Here is a 24,570-nt window from a genome sequence, read left to right as displayed (position 1 = left end):
AAGCTGCAAGGGTGCAAAGGAAGGGGGCAAAGGACAATAAGTGCTTACAGTAGCAGTAACTTACTTGGATTTCGAGAGACCACGTTTCAGCACAGCGAAGGGAATGTACGGTAGCAAACCGCAGCGCTCCAGATTCTCCCCTTTCGTGCACAGAGTCCCTCACCAACCTTAGCCCTGCCATATCACTTGTGCAGAAGGCGCGTGTTGCTTAGCTGCAGCTCCCTGTGACACATGACAGGGCCCCCCAGCTCCACTTCCCACAGATAAGTCTTCTGCCACCCTCTCCACGGAGGAGCGTTAACAGTGCAGGTGCCAGGCATACCATGTTTCTAAAGTAAAGCCAATCAGACTCGTACATAAGACCAGCACCCAAGTGAGTCAGCTGCAGGGGGAAATAATGTAATTGGTGTCTTCAAACAGCAACCAAAGGAATCACACTCCTGATTTTATTTAAAGGGAGAATCGGCCATTAAGCATCACAGACTAGCTGCAGCTGGTCTAAGCTACTCTGGTGTTCCTGGTAAGCGTGGACGGTTGTGATAATTCATTAGTGGGAGAGTTCTTAAAGAGCCATCAAAATATTTTTTTGCTAAAATCATCATGCTTTTATTCCCCCGGACACTGGGAGATGCCTAGCCGTAAGAGAGAAGTCAGAGAACGCCAGGCTAGCTGGAGAAGAGACAAGAGAATAAAAGAGCAAGACAAACTGTATAGAAAGAGTGGGGTCTTTAATACAAAAGGGCAACAGATGCTGTAAAACGATTCCCCATCCCCAAACACTGGCTTTTGATTCAGGGGCATTTTTGATTCAAAGAGTGTAAATACAAAGGTAATTACAAAATGCTGACACTTCACCCAGCCTCCTGGTAGAGGGCACCGTAATCGTAGTTAGAGTGGGGCCTAAAACGGCCACCGGCACGGCCCTCTGGATAGCAGAGATACAGAGTCCAAGGCTGCAACTTCCTAATGAAGGGCAGGACTCTTCCCTTCAGTCCTTGTTGTCGGTCTTAAATGTTTGAGATTAGGAAACGAACAGTCCTGGTCTGACCAGGCAGGAGGTGTGACGTCTATTTCACAGTAACGAGCGCATGAACACATTAAGCTTCCAAGGAAAAATGAATCCATGAAAAGACGAAGGTAAAGAGGAGCACTGGTTCGGAGCAGTAACGGCCAGGTGCAGAATCTCTTCCGGCCTCGTGGAGACAACCCGGGCGTATGGCGGAGACCTCCCCACCACAACTTTAGTCGCTCAGGAAGAAGAATTGTTTACGGAGGAAGTTAAAAGTGCCCGGCATCTGCTTGTACTTTCCTTTAGCAGACACAGCATGAGCCACCTGGGAAAGAGAAAAACCAAGGAGGTGGCTAGTTTGCTGGTTGAGTGTGTTGGAACGTAGCTTTTCCCAGCACTAGAGACGCACAGATAACCATGGGTGCAGTGAGGAGAGCTGTATGTATTAGGAAAGGGGGAGGAGAGGCAGTGGGTAGGTTTAACATTTATAAGGTGAGGGTGGGGAGGGTTTGCTGGCAGAATTAAGACAACTCTGGAGAAGTGCAGGGCAAGATAAAGAGTCCCAGAGCAGATCTTGTGTCAAACCTCTGTACTGTACCGTACGTCTTTGCCTCTAAGACACTTCAGAGCCACTCCATCACCCCTGTGCTCCTCATCAGATGCTAATCTCTGAAGGCTGCCTGAGAGCAGTCAATACCCACCCCCCGCTGCCCAGTCCACACAGACAGCTCTTTGTATGAATCAGAAATAACCTTTCCTTTGCTCACAAGAGATTAGTCATTTCTTTTGCGATGACACTTCCATGCAGTTTCTTTCAAAACAGAAAGGTCTATTATCCTTCTTCCCCTTCCGTATTTGCTAGGACTCCCCATCACCTCCCCAAGAATCCTGCACTGGGACTGAATGATTTCAAAGCATTCACTTTCCCAACTGAAAGCGGTTTGACCACTTTAGAATGGGAGGGCCTGATCCTCAGCAAATTGAAATCAACAGGAATTGTGCCACTGATTTCTACCGGAGCAGAATTAGGTCCAGGAGATTGTGAGAACAATTTTTCTTTCCTGTTTTGAAGACAATGTAGGATGCTTCTTTACACACGGGTTACACAAAAGACCAGCTGAAATTCTGAAAATTGGAACGTCATTTGCCTAGTCTTGAATGGACAAAACAACCACCTCTCCACTATCTGAGTTGTAGGTGTATGCCCAGTACACAATTTCTGGTAAGTGAATGATTATGATTATTGTTGGTAGGGTGACCAGATTGCAAGTGTGAAAAATTGGGACGGGGTGGGGGTGGGGGGTAATAGGTGACTATATAAGAAAAAGCCCCAAAAATCAGGACTGTCCATATAAAATTGGGACATCTGGTCACCCTAATTGTTGGGTATTGCTGAGTAAACACAGTGGCCCATTTGATAGTGACAAAATGGGCTTTTGTGCTATTTCATTGCAGTGTATGAGGGCTGCAGCATGGTACGAGTACCCTTAAAAGTTAGTTTGAGAGGTTCGGATTTTCACTGAATTATTTCTGAAACACTGTGCCCGTCATTCACAATATGGGAGAGTTATTTCTGAGAATCCTAAATTAGTATATACTCAAACTTACTGGCTCATTAACATACACATTTACATTTCATGCACATAAATTAAGGTGCAATTACATCACTCACAAGTCAAGATAAAAAAATAACAGTAACACAAGCATCCGGTGGGGTTATCCATACAACAGGACATTCCAGGAGACAAATCAAAAGCTCACCACAGCAGCAGAGAGAGAGTAAAAGCAAAAAGCTAAGATCAATATGGAGAACTCTGACCATTACAAACACAACCATGTCTTGCTATTTTATGTCCAAGTAGGAGATTATCTCAACACACTACCTTTGTGCCTGCTGCTGCTGGCTCTGACAGTTTGGCTTTTTGTGACAGGACGGACAGATGGTACTTTGCTCTGAGGCAGGGTGAGGGCAGGCCGTTAGGCAAAGATTAAGGCCTATATTTTCAAAAGTGACTTGTGATTTTGGGTGCGACACCTGATTGAGGCCTGATTCTCAGAGGAAAGGTGCTTTAGCCCTTTTGGAAAATCAGGCTTTTTCAAGGCATCTCTTGTTGGGCCTCCCAAAACTGAAGCACCCCAAAATCACTAGTCACTATTGAAAATGGAGGCCTAAGTGTCTAACGCCTGACTAAATGCAAAACCAAATGCCTACATTCCGCAAGAGAGTCAGAAACAGGAACATTTACCCTCACTAGCATGCAAAGCAGGTCTTCAGTAGGAGCGTATTGTTCAAGTACACTGTCCAGTGTTTCGACGTACCACGAGCCAGTCTGGGTATCCCGCCAGGAGACAAAACCTTAGGAGAACACAGGGAAAGTAAGGAACTCATTCCCTACAAGCAGTCCTTTCTTTCCTTCCTAACTCCATAAGGAGATGCCCGGAAGGGTAGAAATTCCACCCTATGGATAATTTCTTCCAAATCCAGCACTAGAATATTCAGAGTCTTCGTGAGGGAGCGTGGCCAGTGCTACAGACTCACTGGGTGACCTGGGGCAAGTCAAAACCTTTCTGTGCCTCCGTTTCTTCCGTCTAAAACGGGGATCATAATTGCTTGCCTCATGCTCGTGAGGGGCTCAATTAATGTTTGCCAAGGACTGAGATCCTCAGATGATAAATGCAGGGTGTTATTGCTCACCAAAGAATAGGTTCTTTAAGACTTTGAAAGAGGGAAAGTAAGAATATATAATAAGCCCTCTCTCTCGCTTTGCACTTCTCATCCATAGCTCTGAAAGCATTTTACAAAGGGGATCAGTATCATTATCCCCATTCTACAGCTGGGGAAACTGAGGCAGAGGGCAGGGAAGTGACTTGTCCAAGGTCACCCAGCAGGTCAGCGGCAGAGCCAGGTATAGAACCCATGTCCCCTGAATCCCAGGCCAGTGCTCTATCCACTGCCAGTGCTTGACTTATGTTGTCTCACCTGGAAAAGTTGAATAGGACACGAAGATGTCACTGGGAGTGGGTAAGCTGGCTACTGCATCTGGCTCATCCAGGTTACCGGGCTGGATCTGAAAGGGAGTTGCATCCGACTCTACGGAACCTCCACGAGGTTGGTTTACAGGTGAATCAGAATCCACCTCAAATCCTCGGTCTTTCTGCTCTGCAAGAGGCAACCAGAAAACCCTTCTCCGTTACCTACGTAACTAATACGCAGTGGTTCCCTCCCACCCCTTAGCAAACACGGTCCTTTAACTAAAGGAGCCACCTGCAATTCACTCAAGCCCAGAGTCCATTCATGCCAGCGAGATGCTCTGAGCCAAAGGCAGAGAACCGAAACAATCAGCTGTGGCAGACTCCATACAGGAGTCTTCTGCTCAGAGCTCCATTGCAGTGGAACGCACCTCCGGCTCTGAAGTGCTTCTAACGGCTCAGTCTTTAGAAACCTCACTCTCTATGGCCAATCAGTGCATTGCCTCAGCAATAAGAATATGGGGCAGAGAGCAAGAGAAGACAGCCTGAGAAAAGGGAATAAGAGCAGCAAAAGAAAGAGATGACAGAGAATTATTACACCCCAAGTGCCTATGCACAAGCAAGCGGCCGTACAACTGCTTCTCCTCCTGAAGGAGCCCCGAAGGCAAAGCACTCGCAGAACTCAAGCCAATATTCACCTCCGCCACAGGCTTGAATAAAGAAGAGTTTGGGTTTTCCTCTCAAGCTTGGGCAATGGGACCCATTGAAGAAGTTAACAATCTTTTCGACTGGAATGAGCTTTCCATCCGTGCCGTAAATGCCTCCAGGAAATTGAATATGGCTGGTCTGAAAGAGCAAAATCCGCTGGCTGTTAACACAAAGGCAAGAGGCCAACCTTTTCTCTAGCCCAGTCGTTCCCAAACTTTAACTACCTGTGAAACCCCTTTCACTAAAATGTCAAGTCTCGCGAACCCCCTCCGAAAAATGAATATTTCCAGGGATTTTCTCCTTTACCTGAGTATAAATTATAAAAGCAGTGATCTTGGAAATATAAAATTTGCTTTTATGACATGATTATTACACACTATTTATTATTAATTATTATTTATCATTACAATATTTTTATTACATTATGAAAACGGCAACACTCTTCCAAGATCTCACTTTCGTAGCTTGTATCACTTTGAATAAGACTGTTATAAGACAAGGCTCCTATGTTTCGTCAAGGAGTGTCAGATGTGAAACAGCATGAAGGTATTTAAGAAGCCAACTCAAATTGTTCCTCCTACACAAGCATTCAGGTCTTGAGCAGTCCAGTCAAACAACGCACGTTACAACAAAGTTTAAACTTGTTCTTCATAATAATTTTTAAAACAGTATTAGCTGCCTATTTAATTTTAAAAACAGCAAAAATATCCACCTCCCTTTCCATTTCTTATAAGGAGTCTTAAAGTTTAAATCTCCTCAATATGATAGATATGCTTGCTTTGATCTGCTTAGCTCTTGGAAGTCCAGGGGCTCCAGGCTGCTGGCCCGGTGCTGCCTGGGGTTCCTAGGGACAGCTCTGTCTGCCATTAGGGAATTTTTTCCTGAGAACCCCCTGTAACATTTCACGAACCCCTAGGGGTTCACAAACCCCAGTTTGGGAACCACTGATCTAGTATAAACAACCCCCATTTTAAAAGTCTTTCCTTGCATATGGATGGTGGGATGAATCTGATGCTCTGATATTTAGGAGGATTTGGGATATGAGTTAAGGAGAGAGAAAACCCATGTGTTACTTTAAATAGTCTAAATTCCAGAAACCCATGCCCCTGATCTTCCAATGGCCCCCACTTCTCCCCCAAAACCTGGGATTTGTCAGCTTTAATTTACGCACTGCCCCATAGGCTAATCTGAATATTTGCTTAACAGCCACCCTAAATTTTCCTCTTTCTGTAATTTCACCACATTTTCTCTAGCTAGGCGCTGTTGTAATCCAGGGATTCATTCCTACTACATTCATTCATTCCAACACTTTTAGGGTACATCTACACTGCAAGCGAAGGTGTGATTGTAGCACAGGTAGGTAGACTCATACCAGATTATACACCCGCCGCCCCCCGCATTGATCCATGGACGCTCCCCTGGCGGATGTAGAATTATTCCACACAAAACACTGTCTAGCAGCAGGCTCCCCTCACTGTTTCATCCACCATAAACTCGGAACACACCCCATGTCCCAGGAAGGTTAGACCCCACCCCCCTGTTCTCCTGCTGGTAATAGTTCATCTTAAGTGATCATTCTCCTTAAAATGGGTATGATAACACCCATTGTTTCATGTTCTGTGTGTATATAAATCTCCTCACTGTATTTTCCACTGAATGCACCCGATGAAGTGAGCTGTAGCTCACGAAAGCTTATGCTCAAATAAATTGGTTAGTCTCTAAGGTGCCACTATTACTCCTTTTCTTTTTATAAGGGACACAGGATGCCCAGGAAGGGGAATTAGTAGCAAGGTCAGATTAAAGTAGGAAAGAGCTTGTGTTTGATACAGCATCTGTCACCCACCTGAGAAAACACCTCACCACGTTTTATAGCTATAAAGCAAATCACCGAGCCTACAATCAAGGGAGGCCCCATCGCGCATGGTAATGGGGCAACCCCCACCATGATTAGCTCAGCACTGCAGTTAGAAGATCCTTTCCCCGGGCAACCCCGCCTACATAGCACAATACCTGGAAAGGAGAGGCCCTAATGGCCTATGTCGGCAGGATAAGATCAGGACAGGAGGGAGCAGAAACCAGTCACCACGTTGATGCCCAGGGCATGGTGGCAATCCACACACGCTTTTCAGGAGCATGCTTCTCCCCCAGTCATGGGGAGATATGCACGAGAGTGCCGATCCTCCTACCTGACAGCCATGGGAAAGGATCACTACCAGGCAGCAGTCCAGAGCGCTGTGGTCCCGCCTCGCCAGGTGCTGCAACTCCCTGGCAATTTCCTACACACATTTGCAAAGGTCAGCATTCAATGATCCCATTTTTCCATTGCCAGTTTAGCAACTGCTACCTTCAATCCTGCCCCTTAGCAATCCCATGTCAATGTCATGCTGCTGAAAGGGGTCAGAGTGTGCTCCCCGGAGACTGCCTCACCCAAGAGCACAGACCAGCTTCCCCGTGCTGCTCAATGCTGATCTGCGGACACTGCTGCTGTGGAGGAGAGCAGACCCATTGCTTGCTCCACGGCCCAGTCAATCCTTGCCCTCTCTTTTGCCAGCAAGGCTGTTAAACTCAGTGCCAAGCAGGATGACAATTTTATTACCCTGACAAGTGTCCACAAGGAGAGCCACCCTATTTTCTTCGTCTGGGACACTGAACCTCTTCTCAGATGGAACAAGCTCAGGGTGATTGCAATCTACTGCTACTTAACATTTGCCATTTAAATGAAGAGATTTACTTTGCTGTTTCAAAGGACACCCCCATTTCTGTGTTTCTTCCAAACGCAGCACAAATGGAAGGCAGTGCATTTGATGTGCGCACGCACGCACACCAGTGCTCCGCCTCAGATTTAAAAATAATCAGACTCGTTTGTATGCCAGGAGATTGAATGCCCTGCTTAATATCAACTATTATATCATTCAAGAACAAACAGAAAATCAAGCCCCTGGGTACGCCAGTCAGGGAGAATCCCGGTCGGAACTATCAAATAAATACATCCACAGACAATTACTTATAAACCATGTTCAGGAATAAAAACTCAGCCCAGAGAGCCCAGAACATGGGGCTGCTTTTTCATCTGTTACTATAACTGCAAAAGACAAGATGATTTGAAAGCAGTGCTTTCGCTGTCTCTTCGAACACTGACGTTTGGGATTGGAGGGTTATGTGCTTTTACCATCGAAGCACATGTTGTCACCCTCTAGCAACACTTTTAGGGTACAGCTACACTGCAAGTGAAGGTGGGATTGTCGCACAGGTAGGTAGACTCATACCAGCTTTAATCTAGCTAGCACGGGTAAGAGTAGCAGTGTAGATGTGGCACCATGGACTTCAGTGGGGGCTAGCCACCCCAGAACGTATGCAGGCTCTCGGATGGGCTTGTCCTCAGGCAGTTAGCCTGTGCGGCCATGTCCGAACCACGACTGTTACCTGTATTAGTGAGATTGAAGCTAGCACAGGTATGCCCACCCCTGCTACCATCACACCTTCACCTGCAGCATAGCCTCTTAGCCCCTCGGCTCTTGCCAAATGCGTCCACCTTTACCTGAGCTTTGAGATCTCGTTGAACCAGGACGTCAAAGTGCAGTGACTTGAAGCGCTTCTCCAGTTTCTCACAGTCTACATTGGAGCCCTCTCGAGAAGACAGGTCAGACTCTTCGGTGAAACGGACGTTGTTGATGATGAGGCAGTAACCACACGGGTTAGCTTTCAGAACATAAACCTGGCATACATACCCACAGGGGAGCAGTCAGACAAACTAAATTCAACCTCATTTTATTCAGCGTGTCTGTCGGCTAATCCAGTGGGATGCAGCTCAGAACTGAAAATGCAGCTTTCATGAACCACATTTTATTGCTTCTGAAAACTCAATTTATTGTTTGCCCAGGATGACAGATGGATAATGGAATCCTTGCTCCCTATCTAAGTTCCCTCTAGGCTGTGCGGCCACATCCGTGCAGGTGGGGAAAGGCATCTCTCCCCTGGCCCCAGAGCTGCCGCGGCTGGGAGAGGTGCTTCTCCCTTGGCCCCGGCCCCGGAGCTCCCGCGGCTGGGGATAGGCGCCTCTGCCCCCGTCCCGGGCTGCTGCAGCGAGAGAGGGTCCTCTCTCTCCGCTGCAGCCCTGGGGAAACCTGCACCCCAAACACCTCATCCCCAGCCCCACCCCAGAGCCAGCAACCCCCAGCCAGAGCCCTCACCCACCCCCATCCCAACCCTCTGCCCTAACCCCTCATCCCTCGGCCCCACCCATACCACACATCACCTCCATATTGGTGCACATAACAAAATTCATTCCGCATATGGATGTAAAAAATTAGAGGGAAAATTGCTCCCTATACGAGTGAATACAAGCAGCTGGGATAATGTCACTCATCCAGCTTTACTTCATTCATGCAGAGTCCCACTGAAGTCAATGGGATCAGCAGAATCAGGGTCTTGACTGAAACGGATACAGGGTCAAACTCCCTTCCATTGACTTACATCAGGGATGAATTTGGCCTCCACTTTCCTAAACATGCAGGTCTGTATTCACGACACTAGCTTAACTTGTAACGGTCATGCTGCACGAATGTGTGCAGTGCATTTTAGTTAGTGGGGGGTTTTTTATTAGTATATTTCACACTATAATTACAAAACCAAAATACCCACTCTACAAATGCAGCACACTTTCAGTGCTGCGCTAGGTAATTATTAGTTGTCTTGATGATAATTGCTTAGGGAAAAATATTTGACTGTACGTTATTGGTCAGATTTATGTTGTATTTAATGTAATTAGAAGAGTGAGTGTGGTGCGACAATTGTTCTAATCTGAACTGAACTGGCCCAGTCAAAGCAGCAGGACTCACTCGGATGCTGCATCTGACACCTGGACATCAAAGTCACATTTGCTAGTAATTATTTAAATGATCTTTTAAATAACACAGAACAGTTTGATTCAAATAAACTGTAAAGAAGCACAATGTAAATTACCAGCTGCGGGCAAAAATTTTCAAAAGCACCCAAATCCCATTAACTTTGGCACTAAGGGCCAGATTTAGACCTGCTAGGCACTTAAAAGTTTTGCCAGCATATCTCTGTTGGTTGAGGGGAGGAGGGACAATCACACCCATAACTGACTGCTCGAGGGCTAGCACAACCCCTAGAGCAGACGCAGTTATTCCAGCAAAAATGTCCTTTTGCTGCTTATTTCGTTCGGGGAACTGGTATAAATTATACTGGCAAAAAAAATTATTTTGCCCAGTATGCCAGCAAATCCTTTCTAGCGTAGACAAAACCTTACAAAGGTATTTAGGGACTTGAAAATAACAGCAGGTGCCCAGCGAGATTTACAACAATACCATAGTGAGATAGACACCTAACTCCCATAGACTTTCAATGGAACTTAGGCACCTCACCTGAATAGACGCTTTTGAAAATTACACTATACACCTGCTTCAACTTTAGGCACCTAAATACCTTTGTAATTTGGAGACTTAAGAGCCTAAGTCCCTTTGACTTTTGAAAACGGGATGCAAAGTGGGTGGGACAGGGGAGAAAAAGAAGGTCGTTCAAGTAAGAAACAAGTAAAAACACTATACGTAGAAGCAGGAAACTAACCATATCCGAGTTCCTCCTGGATTTCTCTGCAGCAGAACCTACAACACGTGATGAGAGAGAAATGACATACAGCTCCACGACCTACCTCACATTCGTTAGAGGTTGGGTCCCTGCTTAATGGGATTCATATTAATGCAAATATTTCCAGTGCTTTGAAACCTGAACTCCTCCTCGCCCCCGGTGACACACCGGAAAGAAACATTGTTCCTTTACATGCACAATCGGACTGCAGATGTTGAGAGTGAGGTTCTGGGGGTTCATTTATCATGGCTTTGGACATTGCCTGTCAAAGAGTATTGGCCAGAAAGTCGTGAATTTGAGCTTCGTTTGTCACAACAGAATTAGATGGGAAATCATCTCATAGCCTTTCCATCCCAAATACCTTCTCTCCTCTCCTAAGCAGCAGGCAATCTAACCTAGCCTATAAAAGTCTCTGGAACAATCAGTGTTACAACTCAAAGTAGTTTTCCTTTTGACAGCGTCTAGTTGTTCAGATTGATTACATTCCATCTTAAATCAACAATTACATGGCACAGTACACTTGGGGCTGCATCCCTCCCACCTTCGATGGACGGATCCTTTATGACAGAGCCTTGGTTTTAGTCTTGATATTTTCTTCTCTGGGTGCTTTTAATGGCTAGCAGGCTCTCAGACACTAGCCAGAAATGTGTACGAATACTATGGATTTGATACAAGTAATGGTAAACAGAGATACCCGCTTCACAGAGGGAAATGGCTGCAGGTGGCTGCCAATCACTGCACACAGAGAGAAAATCATCATTACTCAGGAGAGATGCCTGGACTAGCAGGGAATGGACGCAATGCGTAGACAGCATGATCAGCCAGCCTGTGGCAAAAGGGCACAGGGAAAGGGAAGAGCAGGGTAGAGGGAATGCCTCCAGTGGAGTTATGGAGTGGCACTTATGCACTCCAGAGCAGTGGTTCTCAACCTCTTTACCATTGTGGGAAGCAAGAACCTTAGGTGGGCCGCATCCAATACTCCCTGTATGGCCCTGAGGAGGTCACACGGGCTGCAGCTCTGTACTGATTGGGCCGCAGGTGGAGAACCACTGCTCCAGAGGGTGCTCCATCCAGAAGGCGGATTGGCACAATATGTGGGCCACGCTGAGGCTCCCAGAGGACGATGGGCCGAAGGGACCTACATGAGGTATGGGGAGAGAGGAGATGGAATGACGGATTTAGACCAAGAATTGGCTAGCGGAGACTGCTTACCCGGAGCTGCTGCGCTGGGACATGTTGACACTTGGCCTCTCTCAGTCACGGCTTGGATTGGGGTAGGCAAATATTCATGAGCCTTCCCATCTGTAAAGGTATAAGACATCTGGGCCATGCATTACTGCCCTTCCGATAGACTTTTGCAAGAGAGAAAAGCATACGAAGCAGAGAGCAGGCCTCTCTCCGGAGGATCCGGATGGAGCACTGCTGATTGCAGGTAACAGAGCCTCTTGCCCTGTTGCTAGAACCAGACTCAACAGTGGAGGGGAATTGCGAGCACACAGCAAAACCTGTTCTCACCATCACACGGAGGGCACCTGCCCCTTTCTTCCTGGCTCATGCTCTTACAAATAGCAACCTCTCCCTCTTCCCCCACCCCACCCAAATAATTAAAGCATCCTGAAAAGGCCAAGCCTTCATAAAAAGACTTCTCTCTACTCCACGCCTACCTAAATCCCACCCTAAATTCTCACTCCTTCATGTCCTCTGTCCTACGTGATCTTTGCATCCCTCCTACCGCTCCCAGTTTCAGTTTTGCCTCTTCTTTCCCGCCACTACTTATTCTCAGGATGACCTCCCAAGACTCCTCTCTCTCCTGCTTCAAACCCTTTGCCTTTCTCAAGGCTTTACTGTGCTCATCTTCTCAGCACCAAATGTCTTTGCAACATCTCTGCTGTTGTCCTGTGTATCAGACTTGTCTGAGTGAGAGCAGACACTTGTCAGGGCAGGGATCCTGCCTTTATATTTTTGGTAAAAAAATTTGTAATATGTATAGAACTCTCTCTGTAAGGTCTGGTCTACACTAGAAAAGTAGGCTGGCATAACTACGTCACTCAGGGGCGTGTAAAATCCACACCCCCGAGCGGCATAGTTAAGCTGACCTAAGTCCCTGTGTAGACAGCGCTAGGCTGATGGAAGAATTCTTCCGTCGACCTAGCTATCGCCTCTCAGAGGGGTGGATTACCTACGCTCCAGGGAGAACCCCTCCCGTCAGTACAGTGGTGTCTACACTGAAGCCCTACAGTGGCGCAGCTGTGCCACTGTAGCATTTTAAAGGGTAGACAAGTCCTTGGAATAATAAAGAAAGAAATATGGCTATATAAGGTAAAAACAGGACAGGTAGACAAGTTACACATCAAATGCAAATAAAATATACTATGCTGTACAGTCCCTTCCATCCAAGAATCTTAGCACACTTTAGCTTTACAATAATTAAACCTCAGAACTCCTTTAACAGGTAAGGAGGTTTTACCCCCATTTTACAGATGGAGGAATTGTGATCTGACCCAAATCCCACAGCAAGTAAGACAAAGAGCTAGGAATGGAATTCAGATCTGCCAGTGTCCAATCCCTTCTCTAATCACTGGATCACACTCTCTTGCCAATAGAAAAGAGAAATGTTTGTGTCCTCAGAGGTCAGATTTGAGACACCACTGAGGTTACCTGCAAAAAAACCCAGCCGTTCTAAAGTTATTAGCACAGCACTAGGAGATTGCTGCCAATTAAAAGTTTTCAGTGGTATTGGATAGCATAATATTTTCCCAGTGGCTGTGTGGAATAATCTATACAATCAATGATTCTGGAAGACATCCGGTCTATCAGATTTCACAAGCCGTTAGCCAGCCTCCTGTACCTCCTCAGCAACAGGGTTTACAACTGCTGTATCCAATTTTGCCGTCTATCACGAAAACAGCATCACCACTGATACTTACACGTATCACCCTTTCCACCACGTAAGCCAATTTCAACTGGTTTTAGATCAACCGGACGCAACTGTGGGAATTTGTCCCCTTCACTCAGCAAAGTGGCAAGGTCATTCTGTCCAGTTTCTCGCAAGCTTGAGAGGAATGCAGGAAAAGCGTGTCTTCCTCGTGTCTGAAGGTCTGTAACCAACTGCCTGGCTTGGTCTCTTCGAGTGCCTGCTCTCTATAGGGGAGCAAAACCAAGACAGAAAGCATTAGCATCCACTGGGCACAGCATGTCTACAGTCCAGAAATTCATAAACAGCATGGTGATGAGTACAAGAAAGGACGGGGGATTTTCCAGATGTGAACAGAACATAAACTGATCAGGGTATTGTCTTTTTAGCCTGTAGCCAGGCAACTCATTGATAGCCCTCCCATCTTTCACATCAGCCTCTGGCTGGCAAATTCATGCCTCTGCCTAGTAGAGGCCCAGTGAATTTTTTAACGCCCAGATACTATCATAGGTAGGGAAACTGAGGCACAGAGGAACTGCCCTAGGTCAAACAGCAAGTTACTAGTAGAGCGAGGTATAAAACCGAAGTCACCTGATCCACAGTCCTCCACTCCCACCACCAGACAATGCTGCCTCCCACATGATAGGGCAAGTTCTACTGTATTATACTTTTGTTGGTTTTGGTTTGGTTTTGTACAAACTAACGCCCAGCCTTTAAAGCTTCTCTTTGCTTGTTTACCCCCACGGTTAGGGTTATGCCACTTTAATTCCAAGGTTGTCCTTCCAGCTCACAGTCATAAAACTTAAATTCACAGCCGCTCTGCGACCTCGGCCCCCGCAATAACCCTGAACGGCTCGATCAGAAATGCAGGGAACTCCCCACAACTGTCGATTTGCCCCTGGCTGTAAAAGTTCAGCCGTTTACAGTGGCCTGACAATGGCATCTAGCGGCTGCCGGGTTCCTTGCGGGAGATAGTGGAGAAGTTCCCCAGCAAGCCTCAGGGGGTCGTGCGAACCCCAGGGGGGCTGGGTCTTGTGGCGGGGGCATTGCCCTGCCGTCTGCACTGCAGTCTCTAGCCATGGGGGGGGGCTAAAATGCAATTACCCCAGGGGCATGGGGAAGGAGCCTGGGCAAGGGGGGGCTGAGCAGGGATGGGGAGGGGGGGTACAGCGAGGGCAGGGCGGCAGCGGTGGGGGGTTGGGGGGCCGGTACCGCCGGAAGCTCCCACCCCAGATACAGCCCCGGGGCACCTGGATCTCCTCGATCATGTCCTGGGTGAAGACGCCCTCGTGCAGCAGCAGGTCCCAGAGCGGGGCCACCTGCAGCTCCCGCACCAGGCGCAGGCGGCTCCGCTGCAGCAGCAGCCGCTGAGCCTCCTCCATCCGCGCCGCCCGGGGACCCCCTGGGGTGGGGTGCTGGGGGAGCCGCGGGCAGGAGACAGCCGAGACGCTCCGCCCGCTTCCGGGAACCCCTCTCGGCCCGGCCCCCTTCGGAAGCGTCTCTAGGACCCGCCCTTCCCCGAGGCCGCTCCTCCTACAGGGGCCTCCCCTCCGGCCCCAGTCCCCGGAGCGCCCGCCCTGGTCCCTCCCGTGTAGGGCGGTGTAACACCGTCCCCTGCGGGGCCCCGGCGGTGTGTGCGCGTCCTGCCGCTTTGACACCAGCTCCCTGCACAACCCCTTCCCTTTCTCCCTGTACAGCACCGTCCACAGGGCCCGAAAGAATCGCCCTTCTTTCTTTCTAGGGGTTCAGAAGCTCCTGGGGGGAGGGATAGCTCAGTGGTTTGAGCATTGGCCTGCTAAACCCAGGCTTGTGAGTTCAATCCTTGAGGGGGCCATTTAGGGATCTGGGGCAAACACTGGGGACTGGTCCTGCTTTGAGCAGGGGGTGGGATTAGATGACCTCCTGAGGTCCCTTCCAACCATGATATTCTATGATTCTATAAGCCCCTGCTGCACCTTTCTGTGACATCCTGTAGCCTTTCCCCTATCTCTGTCAGTACTGGTTTTATATGCTCCCCCTGGACAGACAATTACATTCTCCCCCGTCAGGCAGCACCGCACAGCTAACAGCAGTATATTGTGTGCCCACATCCTCTATGCAAGCAGCTGGCATGGGTCAAGATACCAGACTCGATGGACCATGAGTCTGTCCCAGCGCAGTCATTCCTGCATGGAAGAACACATTCCCTGCACAGATGGAAACTTTACTTGCACCTTGGTGTGAATTTGGAGTTACTCTGCTGAAACCTGTGGCTTTACACGGGTACAATCTGGACAATAAGCAGAATTTGGACCCCAGTGTGTGTGGTCTTTGAGGTTGCGCGAATAGCTCTACATGTTTGCATGGAAGCTAAGCAATTTAAGCTATTTTGAATAGGGTTGGCATTTTATACATCTAGTGGGTCAATCATGCTCATTCAGTTACCACGCCAAGAGAGGAGCAGCGGAGAGGGAGAGAAAACACCATATTGTGAGGCCAAGAAGCCACAGGGTGACGCAGCACCCCGGTGACGTGGGCTGACACCATGACGCAACGTCATGTCGTGACACAGCAGCACCATGGTGACCTGGGCTGACACCAGGGCACATTGGTGCTGGAACTAGGTTTACGGGGGGTGCTCTCTCTTGCACCCGCTGGCTTGAAGTGGTTTCCATTATATACAGGGTTTCCAGCTTAGTTCAATGGCTCTCAGCACCCCCCACGATAAAAACTGTTCCAGCCCCCCTGCAATGACATGACGTCACATGGTGACATGGGCTGACATCATGACATGACGTCACATTATGATGCAGCGCCACGGTGCCATGGGCTGACACCATGGCACGCCATCACGCCCCAGGTCACGGTGCTGTGACATGGGCCAATACTTCACCATGACATCACGTCATGATACTCCTGCCTCGACATGAAAGGGGGTTGGTTACAGGGTATCCCCCCATCCCCGCCTTCTCCGCTTGTATCCCGTCATGCTCTGCAGAATGGTACTCGCTAGCCCTCGGAGCCCCGCGCTGCTCTATGATCCGTGTCTCGTCTCTATGACCGGATGGAGCGGAGAGCGGAAGAGAGCCGTGCGCCGTCTCTATGGTGACGGCGAGAGGCGGGGCCGCGAAGCCGGAAGCGGGGACCGGGCGCCCGGAGCGCAGGGTGGGTATCGCCCCCCCCACCATGGGGTCCCGGCCCGGGGTGGGCGCTGGCCCTTTAAGGGGCTTCGCCATGTGATCTCGGGCTGACCCCTGCCCGCCCGCTCCGGGGCTCGCGCTCCGAGCGCCGCCCGGGGCCTGGCCAGGGGCAGCGGGGGCGACGGTCGGGGCGCCCGGCTGGGGGGCTGGCGGTGGGGTGAGCCCAGAGCTGCCTGGTGGGAGGCGACCTGGGGTGAAGTGGGGGGCAGCTGTGGGGATGCGGGCAGCGGGGGGTGCTGGCGGGGCCCTGCCGGGGAGCAGCGTTGGGAAGCTCGGGGCGCTCCCCTCCCCCAGTGCCGGGGGGTGCCGAGAGGGCTGGGGTGCCCTCCTCCGGGTCCCTTGGCTCCTTTCCCTTCCCCCTGCCCGGGGTAGCCCGAGTTGTCAGCAGCTGTGGCTGAAAGGGCTGCTCGGTCCGATCGCATCTGCCCCCACGTTGACAGGTCATAACAATACGGTTTTATAAAACCTGAGACGTATTTCTTGAGATTTTTTTGAAGGTTGTTTTTTTGTTTTTAACTTTTAAATGTCCAGTGCTAGGATTTCTCTTTAAACAAATAAACGCCCCCTGCTAGAGAGTGGCTGGAGACCAAAGCTTGCAGCTCTAAGAACCTGATGGCAAAACTGACTGCATTGATTTCCATTGCCCGAGCTGTGAACTATGCAGAATCTCAGCGAAGAGCATAAACAGTGGAAAAACTGGGTTACAAAAAAATCTCCTCCCCTATTAATAATCTGTTATAAATAACATCTGTGAATAAATTTATTTACATTATCTGTTTAGAAATCTCACCCCATCTGTAAGAAATGGTTTCATTTAACTATGGCAAGTAGTGCTCAAGGTAACTGTGTCAGATTATTAAAAATGTTTTTTTGTATTCTTTCGTTTTATTGAATTGTGTGGTTGGCAGTATTTTAAGTAGTCAACTTGTTGTCATTGTGCATTTAGTTGAAGGAGGTGGTTCTGTGGATCTTATACGTGAACAGGAGAGAGAAACAATTTTTGGAAAATAGGAAAATACAGTTTTAAAAACACAACAGTGGGGGCTGAGGGGCAGATGTAGTACCTGAAAATATTCTAGCTCACTTTTTTGGAACTGACTAGAGTTCAGGGTGGCATTGTCCCTTCAGCTAACATGGTCTCATGTAACTGTCAGCCATCAGAGTTCTTTGGTTTCTGATTGCTAGTCTAGTACTAGCATTTTGAAAATTGTACTGGGCCCTTAAGTATCTGCTAGTCCTGATAAATGAATAGATGATGGAATGGCAGAAACAGCTACAGTTTATTGCTTTTTTAATATCTGAAAACTGGTAGCGAACTGCTAGTAGGTGTAAAGCACAGGTCTCTTGCTCTAGAATTCTCAAGATAGAAGCTACTAAAATGTTGAACTGCAGGTGAAGCAAAATGATGATAACTAGAACGATGTGATATTTCATGAAATGCAAGGGCTGGAACAGACTCTCTACCAAATCTTACCTTTTTAGTAGTATAAGACATGAATGCTAGTCCTGGTTGTTTGAAGGAGATGGGGCCTTTGGTTTTTCAATGCTTTTGCCAGTGGCCCAGGACTAAATATAGGGGTTCCTGGATTTTGCACCAATCCCTAGTTTTGTACTTCTGTCTTATGCATATGGAAATTCTCCTGTCCAGGTTGCCTAAAGGAAGAGAAATGGAACTGAAAAAGTTAAGCATCTCGTTGGTTGTGGTCCTGGTTCTGGTCTTGGTCCTGCAAATTTTGTCTGCGGTGGATTTTGACCCATACAGAATCCTTGGGGTTAGCAGGACATCCAGCCAGGCTGACATTAAAAAGGCTTATAAGAAGCTCGCCCGGGAATGGTAGGTGGATTAAAATATGTTGCATATTAAATGGTTTCTGCAAGGTAGAGTCAGCTATTTTCACCAATGCACCAAATATTTGTGAGAGAAACCATCATCTACAAAATAAAAACAAAGACTTTCAAAATTGTACAATAACCATTTTCCCATACTTGCTCTTACCATGTTGAATAAAACCATATTCTGAATAGCGAGCCAGCACTTCAGCTGGTGTAAATCAACTTAAATCCACAATAGAACTAAACTGATTTATTTCAGCTGAGGAGCTGGTGCACTGTTCTTAAGTAAATGTATCTGCTGGTCAGGGAGAGACCTTTTTTTAAAAAAAAAAAAAAAAGAGAGAGAGAGAGAAGGAAAACTGTTTCCTAATAAAGGGCCCAATTATGCAGCCTGAAAGTGAGAAGTACTTATTTTCATGAGTAGTCCCATTGAATTCAGTGGCTCTTCTTTTGTGAGTAAGTACTACTCAAGAAGAGGTTTGTAGAATCGGACCTATAATGTTTAGCTATCTTGTTTGCATTTGTATTCTAAGTAAAAGGCTGGTTATACACTATGTTCTGTATAAGTGATGAGAGTCTTGATCCCACATCACTTAGTCACACAAATGACCTGTCGACTTCAGTGGGACTGTTCACAGGTACTAAGTATCAGAGGGATAGTCATGTTAGTCTGTATCCACAAAAACTACAAGGAGTCTGGTGGCACCTTAAAGACTAACAGATTTCTTTGGGCATAAGCTTTCATGGGTGAATAAAGAAGTGGGTTTTTTACCCACGAAAGCTTGTGCCCAAATAAATCTGTTTGTCTTTAAGGTGCCACCAGACTCCTCGTTTTTATTCACAGGTTGACAATAAGAACGGCAGGATCTGGCCCTAAATTTTAGCTGTTTGTACACACTGCACATGCTGTAATATTTTCTGATGGTACTAACTTCCGGTTCATCCAGTTCTCTGGATATCAGACTCTGGAGGATCTACTATGAAACTTTTTCCCCTCTCCATCTTGTACATTACAAAATATACCATATTGGAAGAGTCAACAAGGGCAGGCATTTAAGAAACAAATGTCTTTTAATAACTTCTGTACTATATCTTTAGGGTTGTTGTAGGAATTGCAACAGGATCACACTCACTAGTTAATTTCTCTAACTGTTTACGTGTGCTCCTCACATCCAGTAGCGCAACTGAGTAAATCTATTATTATATATGTATAAAAAATTGATCACGGCCAACTTCTAGTCATTGAGCTTTTTTTTAAGTCAAATTTTCAAGAGGAAGTGAATTAAGCTAAACCAAATTATGACCATACATTAAGACCTGTTTCATACACTGAGGAGAAGAGCTGATGTAAAGCATCTGGAAAAACATGATTATCTGAACTACAGAATCTGATAGCTTCTAGGGTCTCATAGAACCTAGGCATTAAGGTTGTGGTCTAATGCTATCATGGAAAAACTATTAACATGCAGAATAGAATTGCAGATGTACCAAGTAGCTGCTTTGCCTAATATATAAAGAGCAGTGGCTAAAGCGTGCATCTTTCAAATTGGTAGGATTGTTGCTGAAGGAATTTACTGCCTGTTGTTAAATCAACTTTTTAGCTCCACTTGGACCATTTATTTATGAAATAAAATTCAAAACCGAGGAAATGCTTTTACATACACCACTCAAATCCTATTGAAATTCTTTATGTGGTTCAGCCTGGGTAGGAGAAATAGACTTGCCATAAATCTGCATCAGGTGGATTAAGAAGTGCATACCAATAAATGGCATTAATGTCTATGTATCCCGCTTAGTATGAGTATTAAATTGAAGCTGAAAACACTTGTGGCTTGCTGTGACTCCCTGTGATAAATTGTTGATGCTTTCTAAAGGACAAAATCCATTTTCTTTATTTTTTGCATTGTAGGCACCCTGACAAAAACAAGGACCCAGGAGCAGAAGATAAGTTTATACAAATTAGCAAGGCCTATGAGGTATTCAACACTGTTTGGTAACTTTGTGCTGCTTTCAGGATGTATGTTAGAGCCTGGAAATTGCTGTTCATCCTTTACAAGTAGCCTTTACTATTTTCTAGTTATATCTACATGGAACAATTTCTCAGCTCTGTGTATGGAAGAGTAGGGCGGTGGAATCTTTGTCTGGGTTTTCTTGACAAAAACCAGCCCCTGGATACTGCTGACTTCAAAAAAACCTATATGTCCATTTAACACTTCCCCAGTTACTGGGGGAGATGTGAATTCATCTCAATAAACCGTGAACATTCCACAGCTGGAAATGTTGTGGAAGAATAAATGTAAAGTTCTGCCTTTTGCTTGCTGAAAAGCATCAAGCAAAGAGTAAGGGGTATCCACCGAGTTCAGCAAAGCAGGCTGGTGCCATCTCTTCGTATTTGTTATACATATTCCAGTGATGATGTAAGCGGGTTTAATGGCTTGAGAGCTTTAGTCACTTCTAAAATATTATTTGCATAAATATTTGCAGGTCACTCATCCAAGCCACACTGAATCAGCTACCTCAGCATGTGGCATCTCAGCCGATGCTCTTCTTACATCCATGCTGAGCTCCCAGGAATAAACTGAATTCTCATCTCCCAGCTCAATCGGCAGTTTCTGCTTAAAGTGCTGCTTGTCTTCCTGAGCACTTCAGCTCTTCAAATTCATGTGGCTGTTAAATGTTTGACATTACGAGAAAGCCACAATAGTCATCTCGACTGTTTGTTTTAGGACTCTCTTTTATAGCCTCTTAGCTGAGAAACTGAAATAATAAAAGAGTTTGGAAGACAGAGTGTCACAGAACTAGGAAGCCAGAAATTAATATTTAAAAAGAATGGTTAGCTAGTGAGTAGGTTTGTACAAAATTCTCCAAATAAATGTTGTGTTTCTTTGTGTGAACTCTGTCTTGCTCCATGCCACATACGTGGATTTGGCTACAGAGACACAGGTGTAAAAGACATGACAGTTCCCTTTCTTGGAGCTCAACTGGGTAAAAATTTCTTCAGCAAAAGAAATTCTTCTTCCAGGGGTGCTAGAACATTTTTTTATAGTGGGGGTGCTGAGAGCCATTGAACTAAACTGGAAACCCTGTATATAATGGAAACCACTTCAAGTCAGGGGGTGCTGCAGCACCCCCCGCACCCCTAGTTCCAGCACCTATGTCCTCTTCCCAGTGTGTCTGCTCCTTATGGCTATTCAATCATTTTAAGAAGGGGAATTGTCATCCTTCCAGTTCCCTCTCAAGGTGAGCCAGGTTTTGTTTCTTTTCAACCCTTCTTAACTCTGTGATTGACAGATCCTCTCCAATGAGGAAAAGAGATCAAACTTTGATCGTTACGGAGACGTGGGTGAGAACCAGGGGTACCCTCAGCAGCAGCAGCACCGCCAGTTCCATCACTTCCACGAAAGCTTTTACTTTGATGAATCCTTTTTCCACTTCCCGTTTAACTCGGAGCGACGAGACTCCTCCGATGAGAAGTACTTGCTGCATTTTTCGCACTACGTGAACGAGATTGTACCGGACAGTTTCAAAAAGCCCTACCTCATTAAAATAACCTCAGACTGGTGCTTCAGCTGTATCCACATTGAGCCTGTGTGGAAGGAGGTGGTTCAGGAGCTAGAGGTGCTGGGTAAGAGAAGCAAATTTTAAAAACTCAAGATGCAACGTGTTTTCAGAAAGAGGCTTTCTCAAAGCTTTCCATCCTAGGCCACAGCAACTGACTTCAACTTTTGGGGGTTGTGTTCGAATGTGAATTCAGCCACGGAGTTCCTTTGTGGTTTATCAGTGTGGTGCGAATAGCTTTATTTCTGTTGTTTTCCAGTGTAAGTGGAGGGGCATTGATCTCTTTCTTTTCAACACCAGTCCTCATCAATGAAACTGAGACAGGAAAAATGGAGGTTTAAAACATGAGGAAACACTTTAGATCTGTAGGGCTGGGTCAGTCTCTGAAGGGAGCTGGTGAAAGCCCCATCCCTGGAGATAGCTGCAACTTGACGAGACAAGGCATTAGGAAATCCTTCCCTGGCAGAGGATGGACTGGATGCAGTCTGGGGAGTCTCTTCCATCTCTAAATTCAGTGATTGTCTCCTTTTCTGCTGCAGTGTGATTAAACCATTCCTAGTGCCTGCATCACTCTAAATAGCACCAAGGAGTGTTGCATGGTCAGGGACTACTATGTTCTGCCCTGCAATATAAACATTACATTGCCCTTTGATATATACCAGGAATGGTACTGAGATGCAATCTGGAGTCCAGAGGGGGCTGTGAGCCAGCCCATACTTGACCAGAGTCAAGGTCACTATCCTGCAGGACACAGGAGGATGGGAGAAAATTTTGGCACCCAAAATAAAAATCAGGGAACACTGGCAATATATACACTTACAATATTTCTTGCTCAGGATGAAAATTCCTGTCCCCCTTATGGGTCATCTACATTACCAGAGATAGTCGGTCACAGAGAACACAGAATCCAAAATAAGAGTGCAGGGACCAGAAGTTGCTACACTGTATATTTAATGTGATTTTTTCCTTGGGGTTTTAACATGCCGAAGAGAGAACCTTTAGGCAGAAGAGTAAGGAGGAGATGGTGCCATTGTTACTTCTTCCTGAGAGCAGAGTAATACAACTCTCCATGGAATGTGAAAAAGGGAAACACTATGTAGTACCAGCTGAATAACTAATCCTCTCGGTGTGCTGGGTAACAGAAGCCACCTTAGTGCTGATTCCCTGTAGGGGAGTTTGGGTCATTCACCCACCATGTCAAGGTGACCCTCTTTTTGGATTGCCCTCCTTTTTCAGGAGTGGGAATTGGAGTTGTCCATGCTGGATATGAGAGACGCCTCGCACATCACCTGGGAGCACACAGCACACCGTCCATTCTGGGACTCATTAATGGGAAAATATCCTTCTTCCACAATGCGGTCATTCGAGAAAACCTGCGGCAGTTTGTGGAGAGCCTTCTTCCAGGGAACCTCATCGAGAAGGTACGTGACAGGGAGATCAGCGTGTTCGGATTCTGGTAAGTAGTAGTGTGTGCTAAGCATTTGGGTCTTTTTGTTGTCTCTGACACATCATCTGAAGGAGTCAGTCTCTGATGTGACCTTTGTCTTGGGGGTGTCAGAAGTTTCTGAAGCTATTTGCAATGGCCTTAATCAAGGGAGAATGGCAGTTTGGATGAGTGAAGTCGTTATAGCTATGAATGCTGGAGGCAGTTTTGAAGGAAACACTACATTCACGCACAAGATGGAATTTTTCTCCATCGTTCCCTGTGCATGGTGAGATAGGTGCCAGAGCTGGCAGCAGGACACTCCCCCTCACTGATGATACCCCACTTCCCATAACTCCCATCCTTCAGGGTTAACTGCAGTGCTTCATGGTAAGCATTTGATCATACACGTGGCTCACTTTAGGGCTCGTAACCACACGGGTGCCAATTTGACACCGTTTGGGACTACACCAGAGATAGTTACAACTATATTAAGGATTCGTGTTTGAACTCTGCTTGGAGGATAGTCATGTCGAGGTTCCAAAGTGGTGCTCCGGTATGGACATGACGTTAGAGACTATCACTGTATGTCTCTTCCCCTCCCCTTGCCCACTTCTGCAAACTGAGAAGTACCTCTTGCAAGATTTTCTGTATTCTCAACTCCTGCTGATATTTAGGCCTGACATAAAGCCTACTGAAGTGAATAGGGTATCATTCTGTTGACTTCAGCAGGCTCTAAATCAGGCCTTTAAATGGGAGTTGAGCGCACTAAGCCCTTTTGGAAGACAGAGTTTTTTTATCACTAGAGACATTTTAAAATAAACATATTGTTCGACTTCTACTCTGCCCTTTTTGCTTATTCCCCATCTGAAGTCATAATCCTCAGTAATGACCACCAGTTAGTTGCTGTGGAAATGATTGTGATGCCACTGAGAATTTATGACATCAAGTCAGGAAAGATCAGCAAAAGCAGAGAGAACTGTTAGTGTAAAAATCCTGATTTTGCAAAAATCGCCTTAGCGAGAAAAGATGTATGGGCACAATTGTCCTTTACCAAAAAAAACCAAAAAACCCCATGACATTTTGGCATCTTTTTAGGACCCAATTCTAATGCAGCCATTTAAGCGTATTGAACTTTAGTTTTCTGAATGTATTGAGGTTGAAACTAACTGTCTGTTTTACATTTAAGATTACAGATAAAAATTATGTCCGATTCCTGTCAAACTGGAAGAAAGAAAATAAACCCCATGTCCTTCTGTTTGATCATATGCCAGTAGTGCCATTGTTATACAAGGTAATGTACTTGTCTTTGTGTGTTATCTCTGGCATTTGGATAGCTTTGTAAATCCACCTGTCTTAGTAGAGA

The 24,570-nt window shown here is 46.5% G+C and overlaps 2 protein-coding genes across 5 annotated transcripts in view; one reads left to right on the top strand and one right to left on the bottom strand.

Moving 5' to 3' along the window:
• Positions 1-711: 711 nt before the first annotated feature.
• Positions 712-14,783, bottom strand: CASP9 (caspase 9). 2 transcript variants are annotated; one of them, XM_037881309.2, is made up of 10 exons: positions 14,462-14,732; positions 13,225-13,438; positions 11,510-11,599; positions 10,277-10,314; positions 8,226-8,402; positions 6,874-6,963; positions 4,678-4,825; positions 3,990-4,169; positions 3,256-3,365; positions 712-1,334 (listed from the first exon to the last, which is right to left on the bottom strand). In XM_037881309.2, the coding sequence occupies exons 1-10, from the start codon at positions 14,591-14,593 to the stop codon at positions 1,242-1,244; spliced, it is 1,272 nt and encodes a 423-aa protein (XP_037737237.1). In that variant the 5' UTR covers positions 14,594-14,732; the 3' UTR covers positions 712-1,241. The 2 variants fall into 2 exon arrangements, with proteins under 2 accessions (XP_037737237.1, XP_037737238.1); XM_037881310.2 differs by lacking the exon at positions 6,874-6,963 and having other exon boundaries at positions 14,462-14,783.
• Positions 14,784-16,068: 1,285 nt separating this feature from the next.
• DNAJC16 (DnaJ heat shock protein family (Hsp40) member C16) overlaps positions 16,069-24,570 on the top strand; it is an 18,583-nt gene continuing 10,081 nt past the window's right edge. The window contains exons 1-6 of one of the 3 annotated variants that reach the window (XM_037881311.2): positions 16,069-16,355; positions 18,039-18,224; positions 20,133-20,199; positions 21,515-21,848; positions 23,018-23,202; positions 24,394-24,498. In XM_037881311.2, coding sequence (XP_037737239.1) covers positions 18,058-18,224; positions 20,133-20,199; positions 21,515-21,848; positions 23,018-23,202; positions 24,394-24,498 — 858 coding nt within the window. In that variant the 5' untranslated portion in view covers positions 16,069-16,355; positions 18,039-18,057. Of the gene's footprint in view, positions 16,356-16,684; positions 17,230-18,038; positions 18,225-20,132; positions 20,200-21,514; positions 21,849-23,017; positions 23,203-24,393; positions 24,499-24,570 lie in introns of those variants that run through there. The other 2 variants (XM_027829913.3, XM_027829914.3) reach the window with 2 other exon arrangements.

Source organism: Chelonia mydas, chromosome 18 (assembly GCF_015237465.2).
Source record: "Chelonia mydas isolate rCheMyd1 chromosome 18, rCheMyd1.pri.v2, whole genome shotgun sequence".
Lineage (NCBI taxonomy): Eukaryota > Metazoa > Chordata > Testudines > Cheloniidae > Chelonia > Chelonia mydas.
The sequence above is the reverse complement of the archived record's forward strand: the minus strand, read 5'-3'. Positions and strand labels throughout refer to the sequence as shown.